Here is a 20,203-nt window from a genome sequence, read left to right as displayed (position 1 = left end):
ATGGCCAATAAGCATCTAGGGCAATACTCCTTTGTCATATTTGATGATTTTTAACCATTAAATTTGGCCCTCCACTGATGACTTTGCTGTGACCAGACAAAGCTCTGGGCCCCCTCTGTATTCTCAGGGGCCTATGTTCAAGCACATTAATATACTGTTACCAGTATCGTTAAATGTTATACCTAAACGAGTCATTAGTGCAAATGCTTTGGAACAATTCACTACTTCTACTAACCATTAAAACCAGCTACCAATAAACAATGCAACTTTATTGTGCTTCACAGATTAAAAGTATGGGCCACATGAAATTACACTTAGAGGCTCATAAAATCAATACGACATAATTGCTTAAATTCAAAGTGAAGAGTGCATTAAGTACTACATTCAGCTGTCAGTCTTATATCTAAAAAAAGAATAGCAATATATTTTTATTTATTTTTTTAGATACAGTGACAGTTTATTTTTAGTAGGCTAACATATATATATATTTATTGTTTTAATTTGCAAAAAATAAAATAAAAAAATAATAATCTGAAAAAAATACTTGGATTTTTTTCATTGTTGCTGTGGATGGGATCACGTAGCACCCCGAAAAATACTCAAGAACTCATCCTGAAATACGCTCAATAGACAAACAAATGCACACACTTTCGCATTGACCGTTGTTTTTAGTTCTTCTCTTTTACAAACCCCTCCAGATGAATGATTGGGAGTGTTGTCTGCCGCAGGGGAGCCGGAGCGCGTAGGCGGCTCCGCGCGTTTCACTTCCAGGTGCAGCGCGCCGCGGTCCAGTCACATTTCAACACGAACAGCTTTGGGCCTGATAAATGCGCATGCGCTCCACCGCTGACCTCCGGTTTCTGCGTGCACTGCCACGTTAGTAGCGGTAGACACAAAATACCAGCTACTCTCCCAGCCTTAAGCAACAAAAAGACCCCCCAACCAGCTCCATTTTCCACCGCTCAGTCCCCGCCGCACGGTCCCTCGCTCCCGCCTCTGTACCCGAAAGAAACACCGCTCCGAAAATGTGGAAGTTGTTCCTGCTGTGCGCCCTGGCTGTAGCCCGAGCGGAGATCGCCGAGGAGGAAGACGTCCTGGTGCTGAAGAAAAGTAACTTTGACGAGGCCTTAGCGTTGCACCCGAACATCCTCGTTGAATTCTGTGAGTATTTTATTCTTATTCACCTCTAAACCCATTTACACGGACTCGCTCCTCCGGCTCCTCCGGCTAAAGTCTCCCCCGTAGCTACACGTTAGCTCCAAACTTTCACACAAGTTGTCGCTTCTTCTGAATAACCCGATCACGCCTAGTTCATAACGCGGCGCGATTTGGATGCGTTTGGCTCGTGTGGATCCCCTCGCGCGCACGGACAAGTCGTTAAGCAACATAATGATGAACTCTCGCGCGCCTCTCCCATTGATAACATCACCGTTTATTTCCATGGCCTTTCCCCTCCGGTGAAAATGGACTCCACAGAACAAGAGTTTATGCTCCAAACGCGTCGTCGCCAGTGAACCGTGCTCTGAAGTTCATTCATCCCTCGTTAAGGCTCGCTTTGATCACGTTACTCTCAGGCTTAAGCGGACTTTTCATCAGCTCTTCTGCTTTTCACCTTTTGCTCACAATGTAGTTTGGCTTTACTGAGTGTCCTCGTGCGTCAGTCCCCGCCTGTGTTTGAGCTTTTGATCTTTGAAAAATCTGCGTATCATTTGGAAAGTGTTGTGATTGTCTTAGCTTTTTTACCAAGTTTCAATTAGGCCCAACTTTCAATGTCTAGTTTCACACTCTCACTGATTTTTCTCCAAGGGGCGCGCGCACACACGCAGAACCGCCACACTCCTACTTATACAATATTTGCAGTGATTTTGCTCAAAGCCATTCCTTACAGTCTGGGTTCCCGGGGGGGTGGGGGGGTGGGTTATCCCTTTTGTTGACCCGCACAGATTTGTGTCTATCCAAAGGTATCGCCCAGTGGGGAATGACCGGGAGCGAGTCCATCCAATGGGCTCGGGTTTGGGAGGGACGGTGGATTCTGGGCGTGCGCTCGTGTCTCTCTGCGGGGCGGGATCTCAGGGCAGTTGTGGACTAGGTTGACGTGTACTTAAGGCTAAACTTGCAAAAAGTTCACGCGTTGTTTTCACTGGGAGAAACAAGGAAGCCCTTCTCTATTGTGTGATGCAATCTGTCACTTTATCGACGTGTCACTTAGTGTCCGAGTCACGTGCCTCCATGGAAAATAGTTTACGTATTCCATGCCTTCCCACTGATTAACTACACATCCTTTACATTATAGCTTGGAACCTTATTTGTTATTTAAAAAAGTCTAATTTTATTTGGAGCCTTATCCTTAGAGTTAAGGGATCCCAGTGTCTTTATTATAGTATTTACGCCTAGATTATGTGTATAAATGATCTATGCATAAATTGAATATTGACTGTTTTTGATAAATCTAGCCCCACTTTTAACACTTTAGGAATAGAATATGTCTCATCTCTATGCTGCCTTAATTGTATTTGTGTTTCTGCTATTTAACTTTCAGTCCACTTTCATCATCATTAACACTGTGTTGTTCCACAGATGCCCCATGGTGCGGTCACTGCAAAGCCCTGGCCCCGGAGTTCGCCAAGGCGGCCGGCATGCTGAAGGCGGAGGGATCCGAAATCCGCATGGGAAAAGTCGATGCCACAGAGGAGACCGATCTGGCTCAGGAGTACGGGGTCAGGGGGTATCCCACCATCAAGTTCTTCAAGGGAGGAGACAAGACTTCCCCTAAAGAATACTCTGGTAAGATTTAACACGATCAAGTTTTGTATCGTCTCTACATCCTCATCACAACTTATCAGCCGCCTTGTGTGCTGTGATTTTTAAAAAATAAGGATTTGGTGTAGCATTTTTGCGCCACGTGCCAGTTTTGTTGCCAACTACTCGCCTTAACTCTGAGAATTAATTTCATGTTAATATGTTTAAGTGATGATGTCATCGCTCCACCTCCGGGTCCAATGGAGCTTTAGCCCTATTCACTACAATGTGACTTTAACCTGCTGTAGAGCCGACTACAAGGCTCTTTTCAGACATCTGATCGCAAAGAAATATTACATTTACTCCAGGTTTTCATTAGTAATGTTTTTCTTTGATTATCAAATAATATCTTTATATACGTTTAAGTGTGACGTCACGACTTCCACTTCCGGGTACTAGCAGACCAGCAAACGTGCGAGAAAACAACCCCATAAAAACTCTTAAAAACAAACATCAATGTTTCTGAAACTCAACAGTTACTGAACCTACTTATTTCTCAGACTCATTAGCCAAAAAATGCCGCACCTACTGCTATAAAAAGTAATATTTACTAAAGTCACTACTTCCGGGGTTAGCGTTGCCGTTGCGCCGTTAGCATTTATCTCCGCTAACCCGGAAGTACCGATTTTGGTAAATATTACTTTTATAGCAGTAGGTACAGCATTTTTGGCTAATTTCTGAAACTCCGTTGTGTTTCAGAAATGTCGATTGTGGTATTAAAGAGTTTTTTTTTGTAGTTTCTCGCACATCTCGGGACCCGGAAGTAGAGCTGTGACGTCACCACAACAAACGTATAGTAGTTTATATAGATATGAAAATATCTTAATTTTACCAGGAGTAATGGTGAGCTATATTTGACTTAGGAGGAAAACAGTTGTTGACCTTTTTATCTGTTGTTATTTCAGCAGGAGATTCAGATAAAGTTATGTTTTTTGCTGTGTTCATCCAATCAGTTTGGACCCGGAAGTAGCCTATCATTGTGTGTGACGTCATACTTGACAAACGTATACAAATAGTTTCTCCAAATAATGATCCAAAGCAACATCACTTGAGTGTTGGATCATATTAGCCCTAGCTTTGTATTGGACCTGTCTAAAATGCCTGATCATAAGGTATTTGCAAACTTTTGAATGCAAAGGTCACATACTGCAATCACTAAGGGGTTGGGATTCCAACAAGAACTGTTCTACATTTCTGAAATTAGACTGAACAACTGAAAACTACATAAAAAGCAAAAAATGCCAGCAGCTTTGCTTTACCTTTGTCTAGGTCAGTGTAAGCATTGGTGGTGTTGACCCCTTTTAAAGTTAGTAATGGTCGTTCACAGAGCTCATCCAGGCTGCAATTTAGCCCCCTGGCCTCAGTTTGTCCTACTCTTGTCTAGATGAGCCTGGCAGCAATTGCTGAATGGATGTAAAAGCACCACCACATTCTTGTTGCATCCATTATTAGGAAGGAAAAAAGACAGCAAGGTTAAAATGTCAACCACTTGCATCAAGATCGTCCTTCCTTACATTCCCCAAAGACTTTTTTTTTTTTTGACAGACTGATGCAACATTGAGTAAGCGCTATTATACTGAAACAAGTACATTAGCATACTGCATAGACAGACTGTCCTATCCTACTCATGACTGGCCTCAATTTATTTCACATCCTGGTCTGAGTCTGACCAATCAGGTTCTAAGAAGTCAGATTTGTGGGTGGGGCTGGGGCGGCGCGTTCCCCTCATGCTGCTTACAGTGAGAAGGAGCGATGTGCAGATCTTCACGTCGTCCCGTCTGTGGTGGGCCTGGTCTGTTTGTGAAAGGGGAGGGCTGAGGTCAAGGCAGCACCGCTCGTTCAGTTCTGAGTCTCCTCTCCACGTCACAGAGCTGTGCAGAGTAGCACTAATGATATATCCACATGTAAGGTTACTGCTCGCTTGCACCACTAAAGATCAGTGAACAAAGACCAACTAAATACTTTTTTCAGGCTGCAATCCAACTTTAAAGCGCTATATACACGGCAGCACTATAACAATTATTTTACATTTATTTCACCAAATATTTATGGTTTGTTTTTAAATTCTTTCCTTCCTTAACCCACCATTCCCATTCACCTCAGTAATGCAATTATTTCTATATTACCATAGGTCTAGTTATGAGGCACTTGTGTAGGGAGGAGAAAATGTCCAAGAATCAGTTTTGGCACTGCATAATGTATTGCCAAATTATTGTTAATAATAAAATAATGTAATAAACTGATGAAGCCGCAATATATCTGCAAATCGCTGAGATCTTCCATGTGACTTTTCGTGAATTTCTTTGCAAATACTGCCTTAAAAAAACATAGAAATTATCCTTGTTCCTTTGATCTATCTTTCTTTTTATTTTATTTGCTTTAATCAAAAAACACATATTTTTATAGCATTTGTTTAGCAGTGTAGTCCTTGACCTGACTTCCCCTGGACATATTTAATGAAGGATCCACTCTTTTTTTGTTTTGTCTGTTGCAGCGGGCCGACAGGCTGACGATATGGTGACCTGGTTGAAGAAGCGCACAGGGCCCGCAGTCGCCGCTCTCGACGGAGTCACTGGGGCCGAGTCTCTCATCGCCGACAATGAAGTCGTGGTCATTGGGTTCTTCAAGGTGAGGGTTAACATAGAATTTAAGCTGAATAAATGGCACAGACCAGGACGGATGCTCTAAGCTTCAAGCCAATTATTACAAATGTTGATATAGACTAGATATATAGAATGTTGATATGTGATATGTTGTTTACGCTGATAGATACAGATGGCATCTCGTCATAGAAGGGGGCGTGGCCTCGCCGAGGGGGAAAATAGAATCTTTAGAGAAATACAATTTTCCACTCTTTTTTGCCATTTTCTGGTGGAATATGAACCTATTTCTCACACACAAATAAATCAAGTGTAAATCGGGCCCATATGGATATTTTCTCACAGCGGATTGTTCAGTAAAAGTGAAAAAACAGCAGCTAGCGCTAGCTAACGTTAGCATTAGCCTGATGCTAACATGTAGCATCAAGGTAGCACTGTTATTTATGTATTTATGGGCTGTTGAACCACTTTGCTGTCTTTGTATCTTTATTTAGTAGAAAACTATATTCATAATTCAGCATCAAGTAATTTTTGAATAATTAGAGAAAGTTTAGATTTTTCTCAATTGTTTTCCCCCTTAACTGTTTTCAAACATGACCATATATGGGCGATTCCAGAGATGCCGTCTGTATCTATCCCTGATTGGTGAACTTATTTTGGGAAGATGTTGATTCACAAATGTGCACACAACACCTTGACAGTTGATTTGTAACTTGAAGCATTTTTTCACCGGACACTTGAAGTGATTTACTTTGTCAGCCCTTAAAGGTAAAATGGCTTCTTCAAAAGTTTTAGATGACAGAAAATTTGCTAGGCTCAAATGGAAACAGACCATGAGGATAATAAATGCAACTAAAATGCTCAATAAAATAAACATCCGTGCAAAAATATTATCACCTGAGGGAGAAAACATTCATTTGTAGATGAAATAATCCATATTACCTTGACCTTTTTTTTTGTGTAGGATCCCAAGTCTGCTGATGCCCAGGCCTTTGAAAAAGCAGCGGAAGCAATTGATGACATCCCCTTCGCCTCGACTTCTGATGGGGACGTTTACGCCAAGTTAGAAGTGTCCGAGGATGGCGTTGTGCTGTTCAAGAAGGTACGAGTAGTAGCATTTACCACACGAGGTCCTCGTATAAAGTTTAAAGCTTAATTAGAGCGTCTATAAATGGACGCTGAAGTCATAGCGGTGTTTATAGACTCTGTAATGTGACACTGTTGACCGAACAGTATCCGCTCGCTGTGTCTAATCTTGTCTCGTCTGGAGTATTCTGAAACGTGTGGGTCGTTGGCTCCTCGCTGTGACTTGAATATGTTGATGTGATTTAGGTGGCACTGGCAGTACGTGCTTCAAGATGACCACTTTGTCTGTAAGGCTGCACTTGCAGATCAACACATTGATTTGTTTTTATTTGAGCCAACTTGAGGCTTATAATATTGTGCAAGCAGTGTTTAGTATTGTCCAAAAATGTAAAACTTAAATCTTTTTGGGCCAGCAAAATGTATTAAGGCAGTGTGACGTGAGATGGGATGACAAGTATACAATAGAGAGGAGCATTCAGCAAATTGTCGAAACCAGGAGTCAAACTCGCGACACTGCTGAAGGCAAAGAGGCCTGTTTATGTGCTGCACTTGGATATCTTTGCACAAGAGCACAAAGGTTTTATGGCCTGCGCGTTTTATTGGACTGGCCAGCACAAAGTGAAACTGTCCAAGTGTTGTATGTGAAGCAACCTTACCCACTAGGCCATCCCCAAAGTCCAAAACCCCATTCAAAGGATTTATTGGTAATGATTTTACAGCAAAATTGCATAAAAAGCACCGTCTGGGATAAAGGAGTACCTTTTTTTTAAATTAATTATTATTTTGTAGAAAAGCTTTGGGGGCCCACCTGTTGTACCTCTGAGGCACTGCAGGGGGCACTACACTTTGGAAACCACTGCACCAGGTTATAAGGGCATAAGCCTGGCAGTTTCTCTGTGCCTTTCATCTTATTCAGAACACATTGATCTGTGTATTTCAAATTACTCCTGTGATAAGAGCATAGTCTGTACTTGTATAGGGAAATCTAGACCAAAGGTTCCACGTTGAATTGTCAAAATGGGTCAAAGTACAGGTTGTCAATAACAACTAGGCAACAAGGTCATTTGAGGCGTCTCGGTCATATATGCATGAAGGGGAGTCCCAGTTCACAACAGCTGTTTTAATTTTTAATTAGTACTCTCAATGCAATAAGTAGTATTTAGATTTGGTTTAATCATCAAAAAATCTCCTGCACCTTCTATTGAATCTTCTCCTGCCGTTTTACACTGTTTTCCTCCCTCTACCGTCCCAAATCACTTTTTAATGTGTAGAACTGATTTCACAAGCTGTACATTATTACTGCTTTTGCTTAATTGCAGCCTCTGTTTTTAAATATAGTCTTGGGTAGGACCTCTGATTAGTAACTTTACCCCAGTGCATGCATTCGGTAAATCCTATGAAAGTGTTGGCTCACCCTTAATAAACAGCTGGCCACTTGAACTTGTTTACTGCTCCGGGTGTTAGGGGCTTCAATAGCTTTCGCGAGGGCATTGAGCTGCGAGCAAAAGCCCATTCCCCCTCTATGTGCCAGGAAATGCTCGGTGCTGCTATTCCTAAATAATACTCTGTTGCAAAGTCTCATTGCCTGTCTGCGTGTCAACAGGGCAATCAGGGGGTGTATAGAGAGATCTCTGGTAAATCTACGGGCTCTGTTCATGGGCAGATTAGACACGCGACAGCTGAGTGCATAATTGTATCTGTTTCCATCTCCTTTCCAGTTCGATGAGGGACGCAATACTTTTGATGGAGAGATGACGAAAGAAAACCTCCTGGCTTTTGTCAAGGCCAACCAGCTGCCTCTGGTCATCGAGTTCACAGAGCAGGTAACCACCGCGCACAAGCATAATGAAGCAAGATTAACGGCATGACTTGAAAACGAACTTAAACCCCAATAATGTAGTAGTATACAAAGCACTTTTATAGACATTGCTTCACTGAATGATATTGAACCAATTAAAAGAAGTGTGTGGTTGTGTCTGACTGCATTAGAAGTAATAGGGCTGCACAATATATTGCAAAAAATATCAAATCGCAATATTGGGTGATGCAAGAAGCCACAATATATCGCAACATCACTAAAGTCTTCATCTCAACACCATTTTTTTTGCAAACTCAGCCAAAAACATTCACTGACATTTCCTAATTTAATTTATTTGTCATGTTCTTGCGGCGCTAATGTAATGTTTAAGTCTTTTTTTTGCTGAAAAACTAATTAATTACAATTTGTGTTGAATTATAATGTAACATATCGTGTTGAAATGGTTAAGTGAAATATCTTAATAGTATCGTTATCGCGATAATTGCACAAGTGTATCACATATCGCAAGTTACTTCCCTATCGTGCAGCCCTAATTATAAGCATTAGCATTTTTTCCAAATCAGACCTGTTCAGGAAGTTTGGGATGTTGTGACACAGTAACTTGTGAAGTGTCTGTATTGGGATATGTTGGGATCAAAGCATAAAGCTACAGTGTCCGCTGGGATGGGCCATATCGTATCGCATATCGTTATCGCGATATGATTTTGTATATCATTATAATTGTTAATATCGTTGTGGACACGATATAATTTGTGTTACGCTCAGCTCCATCAGAGAAGCATACAGGTGCTTATAAAGTAAAATAAAATGAAGGATGTAAATTGCTTGAGTAGATCATATTTGTGAGGAAATTAGTGTGGCGCAAAAAAAGGGTGTGATATCACTGAATTAATCTTCCCAATAGGCGTAAGGCTGGAACTTTGAAGTATTTTGTTCATTGTCAATTATATCGTTTAATATTTATCGTTATCGTGATATTTATTTTTTATATCGTGATATAGATTTTAGGCCATATCTCCCTGCCCTAGTGTCCATGGGCAATTAATGAAACACATTTTAAATGTAGCTTTTAAGTTCCATACAAGTATTAGTATGTTCTCGAATTGAATCATGCTAACTTGTATTACTTAAGATGTATGTGAAACAAAAAAGGGCAATGTAGCACAAAAATAGTCTATTCCTTGAGTAGAGAAGTGTCCTCAAATCACATTATAAAAAACACAATGAGATTCAAACCTTTTTTACTGCAGATTAAAATTAAAAATAAGTGTTCTTTTAAAATATAGAAATACTGTTCAGTTTCACCTTTTTAGATCTGAAATATTTGCTCACATACCCCCTGGTCACCACCAAAACATACAACTACTCTGTCCTTGGGCAAGCCGCCTAATCCTTAATGTTAGAATGAATGAATAATAATAAGAGGCTTTTTTGTTGCTTCTATTGCACTTGTAACTTCTATTGCTGTTTTTGTTTGTGCCTGACTTCATCTTTCTGTGCCACAGACCGCCCCCAAGATCTTCGGCGGTGACATCAAGTCCCACATCCTCATGTTCCTGCCCAAAGCCGCCTCAGACTTCCAGGACAAGATGGAGGAGTTCAAAAAGGCCTCAGCCGGATTCAAGGGCAAAGTGCGTCAACCTTTCGAATCGTACCGCAGATTTGTCAAGACGACGAGTTTTAAACGCTCTCCTTCTCCCGCAGATCCTGTTCATCTTCATCGACAGCGACTTGGACGATAACCAGAGGATCCTGGAGTTCTTCGGGCTGAAGAAAGAGGAGTGCCCCGCCATCCGCCTCATCACTCTGGAGGACGAAATGACCAAGTACAAGCCCGAGAGCGACGCCATCACAGCAGAGGGAATCACAGCGTTCTGCACAATGTTCACCGACGGAAAGCTCAAGGTGACACGACGAGAACCACTAACACTTTGGTTGGGTCGAGTTTATGAATGAGATGAATGGTTGAGAATGGGGCTGCACGATTGGATAATATTATTCGTTGTGGCTTGTTTTCATCCAGTAGCACCAACCTTTTGAGGGAAGAAGTTAATTGTGCATCCCAACTTTAAAAATGAATAAAATGCCAAAATTTAGGGCCTCTAAAGTAATAATTTGTCCAAAAGAAGCAATGTGGCAGTTAGTGGTGCTCTGTGATTTTGTGCTGCGTATGGAGAGAAGCATCTCTGGTACAAAGATAATCCGTCTGGGACAAACAAGTTGAGGAGACAAGGTTGTTTCCGCGGTGACAAGATGGCGGGACAATTTGCCTTTGGCAGTGTCTCTTGAGCATAGACAAGGTTGCAGTGCAAAGATTCACTTTCCACATTGGAATTCATGATTTTTTTAAGGGAACAAAAGGTTATTTCTACTACGAAATCAAATCCTAATTGTGAATGTTTGTCATTAAGAGAGATGAGCCAAACTTCACGGATAACAAAGGGATATTGGGGATTATTTTGTCATATAGGCCAATCATATAGGCCCATCTTTAACTTTAAAGTGTTTAATAGCTGTTCAGAATTATGAAAATGTTGTGAAAAGGTGACAAAGCCAAAGAAGAAAGAGTTGATCAAAGGTATAAATGAAATGATTGTGAGCTAGAACGATAGTGGTGCAGTTGGTAGAGCGGGTCCTCTCATGATCGGAAGGTCGGGGGTTCAAATCCCAGTTCCTGAAGATGCACACTGTTGTTCTTGGCCAAGACACCCACCTTGCCTCCAGTGTTTGCATTGGTGTGTGTGTGTGTGTGAATGAGTGACTGGTTCCTTGCTGTAAAGCGCTTTGGGCCTAATGAAAGTGCAATACAAGTTGAGTTAAGATCATTTACCATTTTGTTGACCACTTCAGTGTTTAAAGGGACTATACAGAGTTTAAAATTAAGTATTTTCCTCCCCCTACATGTACCAGCCATATCCTAATGTGTAGAATGAGCTTAGACCTATTCACCACAACTGCCTCTAAAATCCTGCGCTGTCACGCAAAAAGTTGTTACTTCGGGTCTGAAGTGCCGTCATGCGCGAGCTTAATTGCCCCTTTAACATGCTTCTTCTCTTTGATGCAGCCTCACCTCATGAGCCAGGACATCCCTGAGGACTGGGACAAAACCCCCGTCAGAATCCTGGTCGGAAAGAACTTCGAGGAGGTGGCCTTCGATTCAGCCAAGAACGTCTTTGTTGAATTTTGTAAGTATAGTTTATTTTTTATCTTTGATACTTTTTAATATAATGTGAATGACTAAGGAAGAGTATTTTTAGAGCGCTAATGTGACACTCATGCTACTGGCTCATGTATCATTCTGACTTCCCAGATTTTATTAGACTCCTGATGAATGATACAGTTAAGTTTAGCCACCGGATTTTCTTTATGGTGATCTGCTTCTAAATTTGGAGGGATTTTCCATGGCTGCTGTTTAAATGCAGCCGACAGCTCAGTCATGTACAGTAAGTGCTTATGAGTTTTCTCAAATCTCAAAGGGGCTCAAGGCCAACTGTACTCGCTACACGTGAGCTCCACACCAGTATTGTCCTTCTGCCAGATCATGGATGTGAACAGCACTGTGTTAAAGGCTGTAGTCAAGGGCCTGAGCGTTATGCCACAAATACATTTACCATTATGTCTGAACTTCACAGTGGTGGCTGCTGATCTTCTAAATGTGCAGTTTCACTCCCATTTTTGACAGTTTTTTTTAATCTTGGCTTCTTGATAAAGGAGAAATAATAATCACGATTCAAATTTGTTGCCTTGAAGAAAATATCTTTTATTTAATGTATTTATTTAAAAACAAAATAAAGCAAAGTATTTTATTGTATCTAAACTAATCCCCTGCCCCCTGCTGGCCAGCCGTCACACCTGCCCAAGCAAACAGAGCCGCGCGGCCTGATGACATCATCACACAGCGCTGTTGGTGCTACTGTGCCATTAGCGCGTGAAATGAGATCTGCTCCTGAAGAGGAGTTTTAGACTCTTCTGCTTAACCAGCGCCTGTGCAAAGGATATGGAGGCTTCTAAACTTCTGTTCTCCTCACTGCCAAAGGTGAGCGCTTATCAGAAGCGTTTTCTCAAGAGCTACGTATAAAAATATTCAAATGATCCGTGACAAATACAACAGTTCTATCACGGTGGATCCCAGACTTTCAGCGCTTTGGATGGACTAGATTTTTTAAAATATTTTTGTTATCGTGTGTTTTGAAATCGTAATTGAATTTCGATTAATTGCACAGTCCTTATAGAAAATATCATTAGCTTTTGCTTTTCCACACTGAAATAATTTGCACTTTTTACTTAATTAATTAATTTTTTAAACAATTTACTCAATATCTGACTTCATTTGGTTTATTTCCCAGCCCTAGTTTGGATTGATTTACTTCAAAGACTTTTAACCCAACTAAAAAATGTGTGTCTCTATATTGATATCATGTGGCAATTACAAATTTCACTAAACAATAACATTTGACCAAATATTGACCTTCCATCTTTCTCAAATTAGAAATGGCTGATAGTTATAATGAAATCAATCTTAATCCTCCCAAAATATAGCTGTTATTGAAATGGATTTGTTAACCTACTGACTTACACATCATCTGGTAATGTTTCCAGATGCCCCCTGGTGCGGACACTGCAAACAGCTGACTCCGATCTGGGACAAACTGGGAGAGAAATACAAGGACACCGACAACATCGTCATCGCCAAAATGGACTCCACGGCCAACGAGATCGAGGCGGTCAAAGTGCACAGCTTCCCCACTCTCAAGTTCTTCCCCGCAGGAGACGAGCGCAAGGTGAGACCCAAGAATAAGAGTTTAAGATTTGACTGGTTCATCCCTTTGCCCAATAAGCGGCTTATATTTGAAGTTGTGAGGTATTGGGGATCTGTGGCTTAGCTTGGGTTCAAAAGAGGTGCCCCCAAATGTCATTAGAGTTGATGAAGCACGTGCAGAAACTTGAACCTCATCGGCTTTAAGTTTGTGTTGCTGTTTTGTCCGTATAGATTCCAGCGTAATGACTTCACCGCGAGAGTCTTGGCTCTGCGCGTGTTGAAGGAACTCTGATTTCACATGTGTAATGCGTAGATTGAATCGGGCCAAAGAATTTATAGATGCAACGAGCAGAAAGACTTGAAACTGCTTTTGTTGTGGGTGCAGATGAGAAGTCATTAAAATGTTTTCTCTGGTTTTATTATCATTTTACATAAATGTTATTCTTAAAGACAAAGGTTGCTTTCTATATGTCAAGGATGATGACAGTATTTCAGAATGATGGGAGAAAATACTTTTTAGTTCGAGTAATTTGAGTAGTTTGTGATTAATTAACCTCTTCACCCCCGCCTTTAACAAAGTGCATTTTCTCCAGTTCAGTTCTATAGTGTAACAACTCGTTTGAAAGCCAAAACTAAACTCATCTAAACAGTTTAGCGTTGTTGCTGCGGTAACGTCACCTTCTTTGACATTTTTTGCTGCGTTTCGTCACATTTTAGTTACCATTTCATAATTTTTGTCACTTTTTTTGTCACTTTTCATCCCTTTCTCCTCACACTTTTGCCACTTTTTTGCCACTTTTTCATCACATTTTCATCCAATTTTTGTCACTTAATCACATTTTTGTTACCATTTCATCATTTTTGTCACTTTTTTTGTCACTTTTCATCCCTTTCTCCTCACACTTTTGCCACTTTTTCATCACATTTTCATCCAATTTTTGTCACTTCATCACATTTTTGTTACCATTTCATCATTTTTGCCACTTTTTTGCCACTTTTTCATCACATTTTCATCCAATTTTTGTCACTTCATCACATTTTTGTTACTATTTCATCACTTTTTCAACATTTTTTCATCACATTTTTGTCGCTTTTTTGTCACATTTTTGTCACTATTTCATCACTTTTTCCTCACATTTTTGACACTTTTTTTCATCACGTTTTCATCCTCTTTCTGGCACTTTTTTGTTGCTTTTTCATTCCTTTTTTGTCACTCTTTTGTCACACTTTAGTCACTCTTTTGTCACTTGTTGCGTTCTCATCCTCATTCTCAGCTCATTTTTGTTGCTATTTTGACACTTTTTTTCAAGAAGCTTTTTAGATTAGGGTAAAGCCAAACTTGAGAAAATGTGCTTGGTTCAGGTGGGGGCTAAGAGGTTAATGAATTTAGTTCCATTCTACCATCTCAACCTAAAGACAGTATCAGGATCCAGTTTTAGACATTTTCAGTCTTCTATCCCATTACCTATTTGCGAATGAGCCTTTTAAAAGCTCTTGATCACTTTTTGGTCTGCCATTTTGATCCCATCATTCCCATTATCTTAAGTCTCTGTTCAATTTTGTGCATACCTATTTTCCTCCATAGCCCTTTATTTTCTTTTATATACTCGTAATTATCTAAACTTAACACGCATGCTTACTAATATTTTTGTCATGTTAAATGCACAGGTGATTGACTACAACGGAGAAAGGACATTGGAGGGTTTCAGCAAGTTTTTGGAAAGCGGTGGTAAAGACGGAGGCGCCCCGGCTGGAGATGATGAGGAGGACATGGAAGAGGTGAGATCTGCTCATCTGTGAGGCACCCATATTGTGGCCGTTTAGTTTCACATTTCTATGCAAACTTTAAGAGATGGCATCATGTCTGTTCTTAACTTAAGAGTTGCTTAGCTTGTATCGATGACGGACACGTGTAAACAAAAACAAGATTTTAACGAGCTTATGCGGGAAAACGTGCCATAGCAATGGATTTACAACCAACGAGAAATCCAGGGGCCTCCTTTATCCCCACAGATTTTTATGGCCGGTTTCCAATTTCTTCCTGAGCGTTAGTGAAAACCACCGAGGTGTTCAGTCCGTCGTATTGTGGCTTGTGGCAATATGGATATTGTCACCTGATGTTGCGAGAACGACAATTTGGCAGCCCTGGACCTGATCATTTATCCCGTATTTCATGACCGAGTGGCTCTTTACGGTGAACGGATCGAACCAGTGAGAGTAAATACTACACTGACAGACAAGACAAAGGGGTAGAGGGATATTGTACATCCAATTACACAATGGATAATATTTTTTTTCACTCAAACTTGGCTGTAAATATTGTATAAGTGGCGCTAGCCCACAGTTAGCTTTGCCTGTTAGCTGCTTCTTCGTGATTCCATTAGTGTGTATTGGTGGCTCCGACCCGTAGGCAGAGAAGTTGCAATTATGGTTCTATTTCATCCGGGATTCATAGAACCGTAGTTACATACGTAGCTCTTGTTTTCTGGCCAGAGACACCAGGGGGAGATGAAAGACCCCTCCCCCAATCATCCCATTAACACTTACAGTGTACCTTTTAATAAATCCTTTCCGTAGTCCCTCTGGAGGTAATACAAGTTACTTAGTACTGCTTTAAGTCTTTTGAACGGCTCTTTGAAATGACCGGACCCCAAAGACTCCCAGTAAAGCAGTAACTCCCATCACTACCTTCAACCTGCCTCATTTTGCATCATTTATATATATATATGTATAGTTATTCCTATAGAAGGTTATGTCATTTAATTCCAAGCCCCAAAGGTGGAAAAAAAATTGGTAGCTGTCCCTAAATCTTTTCCCCATGGATCATCCTTACTCACACCTCTTTGCTCCGTTGAGGTAGTGCCAGAATACGCTTTGAGCAGCAGTGAACTCCTCACACTAATGCCTTGTGCAGCTGTTGCCGCTGTTTACTGGGCATTACATGGAGACTCGAGCCCCCGCTTAAGCCGCACGTGCAGCATTTCACTCAACATTCGCTCCCTGCTGCTTCTGTAACTACAGCTGTCTGCCGGCTGGATGTAAAGCTATTGTTGTGGCTAATATACAGCGTGTGTGTCAAAGGTTGTTTGGATACTACTGTAAACGGTTTTCGAAAATACTAATATGCACACCCCATGGCAAGATCTATAATTATGAAAAAATGGCATGTCCTATAATTGTAGCAAAATGTTTCTGAACTATGGACAATAGCTTACCTTTTGCCACAGTTCAACTTTAATTTTTCAGGATCAGTCACATGGCGAATGCACATGAGGAGTATTAATCCAGGGAGAGTTTTGTGTTACCTTGGCTACATTCAGAATTGGGTCACTTCAGCCTGCAGTCTCATTTTTTGGCCTCTATGCGACCTGTATCTGATCTTTTCATGACACAGGTCCGATCTTTTCAAATGCGACTCAGGCCACTTGGATATGTGGTCTTAAATCCGACGCGTATCTGATCTTTTGCGACTTCAGTCTGATCGGCCAGGTCGCATTTATCAGACCTACACGTGTCATCGATGCACTACAGATTCCATTCATTCTACATTTAGCCGACGGGAGCAAGAGGAAAACTACACGTGCACATGTTATGAATGAAGTTAGTGGTGAAGAGGGAAGTGAGTGGCTTCACTTGTGCTGAGTTCCAAAGTGGCACGTTTTCTCATTGCCACTGCTCCACAAAAGTCCATAGTACAAAAAACGGTCTCTCTTCTACATTGCCAGATCCACGGCGCTGTTTCCTGTTTACTTCCTGCCTGCAGTCTGAACGTAGCCCTTGTGTCACCAGTGGCTTATTTTAATTCCTCTCCAAATGTAGCAGATTGTGGAATACCTGCACACGCTGACAAACCTAATTTAACAATGCTATTGAGACTGAGACACCTTCTATGTCAGGACAATATCCAGTTAAAGGAACAGGCCACCATTTTTACATACAGATATGTTCTTACCTGAGCTTAGACGAGTTGATGTGTACCTGTGTACCAGCGCACGTGTAAAGATCAAAGATGTTGTTAGCATTTAGCCTCTCCTCCCCCATAGTAAACAGGAGGAGAGGCTAAATGCTAACATCTTTGGTCGTTTTGCATGACTGAACGCACGTGTAAAAAAACAGACAGATACACATCAACTCGTCTAAGCTCAGGTAAGAACATATCTCACCATTGAAATGCGGTGGCCTATTCCTTTACCCCAGTTCTGGGTAAATTAGGGTGAAGCCTGAACTTGCCCCATGTAGAACCATTTGGCTTTTTAACAAGATGGGAGCAGATTTTTTTAACTGAGGAAGCCTCTCTCATGATTTCAATTCAAAACAAAGTATTTTCTCCATAAGAAATTAACTACTTTCTTTGTGTGTGTGACAGGATTTGGAGGATTTGGAGGACGGACAAGACGACGACTCTGATGGAGAGGACGATGGACATGACGAGTTGTAAAATCTCAAATTAAATAGTACAAAAACAGGAGAAAGGAGACGTGTCCTGCCCCGAACCAGTCACCGACACCACCTTTTACTTACTTTGTCCCCTCTTTTCTGTCCCGTGAACATTAACACATCCCCTTTAACTGCCTAAAGGGCCAGTCTTTCGCCAGATTCAATCCAAGCTCCGCGGGACCTCCAGCTGCACCTCTTCTGGCTTCAACGGGACATTAAAACAAAAACACACCTTTTTTTAATATATATATATATATATATATATATACACGGTATATAGGTGACCTCAATGCCTTCTCTACAAAACTCCACACGAGCTGATTGCCTTGTTTTATTTAAACCAAATGTAAAAGTGGCATTGAAGTTCACGCATCAAAATGTGTCCTCTGTTCAGCTGACGTTGCTCACTGCGGGCGCAGGCAAAACGAGCGTAACATAACCTCGTCTGTATTGTCCTTTTCCCTTTGATTTGAATGCAGGGGGCCAGTTTTTGTGGCGGGTTTGTAGGGAGCGATCTCTCAGGGGACACGGGGCCATCCTATCGGTGTGTTTTGTATTGAAGTCGACTCTCTCTGATCTTGTCTAGCGTAGCACCACCGACTAAAAAAAGCCCTCTTCCCGCATTTGTAGCTATGACCAATTTATTTTAAGTTTTATAGAGGGGGCGTACTTTATTTTGTATCTCATTCCCTTTACGTTTACTTCCCCGTATAGTCTCCTCCTTTCGGCATTGCTGCTTGCTTTTTGTAAAAGAAAATATAATAGTTAACTTTTTTGGGGGTTATTTAATTGCTATCACTGAGAATTTGTTTTTTTTAATTTAGAAGTTGTCATTTTTTTAATATTGTACAAACGTGCCCAGCTGTAGTGCGTTGTCCGCATTGTCGGGGTGATTTTGTCTGAACCTTAGACACAGTTTATGAAATTTAAAAGCTGAAAACTCTGTATAGGTTGCACTGCATTTATGCCTATTCAGAGATCCACTACTTACACAGACCGATTGGTACCGATTACTGTTAAGGCTGGTTTGAGAAGTGTCTACTGGTATGAAAGGGAGCAGTTGCACAGCCCTGTCCCGCTCTACGTACGGCATCCCATCTGGTCATACCTTGGACCCCTGTTGCTGGCGTTGCTGGTGTGTGGACGTGTGCGTGAGTGAGAATTGTGTGCATGTGTGTGTGAAATCAACAAATCAACTGGTTAAACGTTGTGTGTTATCGAGAGAATGAATGTATGTGCTCGTATGCATGTTGTTGTAGGACAGGGAGGGACACTTTTGAGTCCAGGGGATGGGTGTAACAACTGTACAGCCATGTGGGAGAAACTAAAAGCATTCCATCATATCCAAATTGATGTGGAAACGTGAAATGGTGGCCAATAAAAATACAAAAATTACAAATGTCTGCTGTCTTTTTGTATTTTGTTCTCAAATTTAAATATTGTTTTATCACTCCACAAAAAGGGACATGTGGTGCTTGGGCTCTCGAGGTCATCTGCGATCTTTGACTTCATTTAAATTGGTTAGGAGTGGTTCCCAAAGCGGTGTCCGGGACCCCCTGGGGGGCGTCAGAGGTTTTGAAAGGAAATGTACATTTATGTACCACTTTAAATCAGTGTTTAGCTATTGTAGATGATTTTCATATATTTTTAGCTGTAAAATAATAAATTCTTTCAAATAGAGTAAATTATTATTATTGGGGCGCCCTGGGAGTTTTTTGGAACAGTATAGGGGGCCGCAATGGACTTTGGGAATGGCTGGGTTAGGTTATTCGGCTTTAGTGATGCAGCAATGTTTGGTCTTTAACCCGGGTCTGCAACCTTTTGGATCTCAAGCAGCAATTTTCCTATAAAATGCATAATATTTTCCCATAAAAACAATGTAGAGAAAAGCTGACCCATGAAATCAAACTTGCCAACCTTTTGACCGGTGCTGTATGTTACAGTAAATGTGACGACTAAATAGTCCTGTCACAATAACACATTTGAAGTTTGATATATTGAGGCAGGAAAGTTGCGATAAACGATATTGACTCTAACGATACTAGAAACTGTCAACTAAAAATGACAGTAAACCTTTGTTCTAAAAGTGCATAATATCGTAAAACACCACACAAGCTGCAATAAATATGAAATGTAATGTAACTCAATCTGCCTCTGTTAAATCAAATTTTGCAAAGAAAAAAATAGTGGAAATGGTAACAAATGTACAGACTATAGTAGTGAAAACTGTAAATGTTAATATATGGAACTTTAGACATATTCGCACATCATTAACGGATACAGCAGCGATTACATTCCTGCACTCTATGATACTGGCTCATACTGCATCACAAGTTGGTCATATACAAGTCATGCTGCCATTGGGCCAATTGAAGTATGCTACAAAAGAGCATTGAAAAGATTAGACAAGAAGCCTTCGTCATACCACCATTGTCAAATTTTAGATAAATATACATTTTTAAACTTTGCTAATTTCAAATTAGCCTGTCTAATCTATAAGGTAATACATGGTCTGGCGCCTCCACCATTGAGTGATTTTATTAAACAAAAGTCTAGCAGTGCTGCGGGGTCTCGAGTGACTCGAGCCACTGTGAGAGGTGACTGTGAATTGGCATTTAAGCGGACTGCCTTTTCACAGAACGTCCTGTCACATCAGGGAGTGAGCTTCTGGAATAGTATTCCACTGTCAGTGAGGGAAAGCAC

The 20,203-nt window shown here is 40.9% G+C and overlaps 1 protein-coding gene across 1 annotated transcript; it reads left to right on the top strand.

Annotated features, from left to right (window-relative positions):
- Positions 1-842: 842 nt before the first annotated feature.
- p4hb (prolyl 4-hydroxylase, beta polypeptide) lies at positions 843-18,893 on the top strand. Its single transcript, XM_079553418.1, has 11 exons — positions 843-1,161; positions 2,578-2,784; positions 5,294-5,427; positions 6,364-6,501; positions 8,204-8,308; positions 9,810-9,935; positions 10,009-10,209; positions 11,369-11,489; positions 12,904-13,085; positions 14,732-14,842; positions 17,430-18,893. The coding sequence occupies exons 1-11, from the start codon at positions 1,026-1,028 to the stop codon at positions 17,499-17,501; spliced, it is 1,533 nt and encodes a 510-aa protein (XP_079409544.1). The 5' UTR covers positions 843-1,025; the 3' UTR covers positions 17,502-18,893.
- The last annotated feature ends 1,310 nt before the right edge of the window (positions 18,894-20,203 follow it).

The sequence above is a fragment of the Gobius niger genome, assembly GCF_951799975.1.
Source record: "Gobius niger genome assembly, chromosome: 3".
Taxonomy (NCBI): Eukaryota; Metazoa; Chordata; class Actinopteri; order Gobiiformes; family Gobiidae; genus Gobius; species Gobius niger.
The sequence above is the reverse complement of the archived record's forward strand: the minus strand, read 5'-3'. Positions and strand labels throughout refer to the sequence as shown.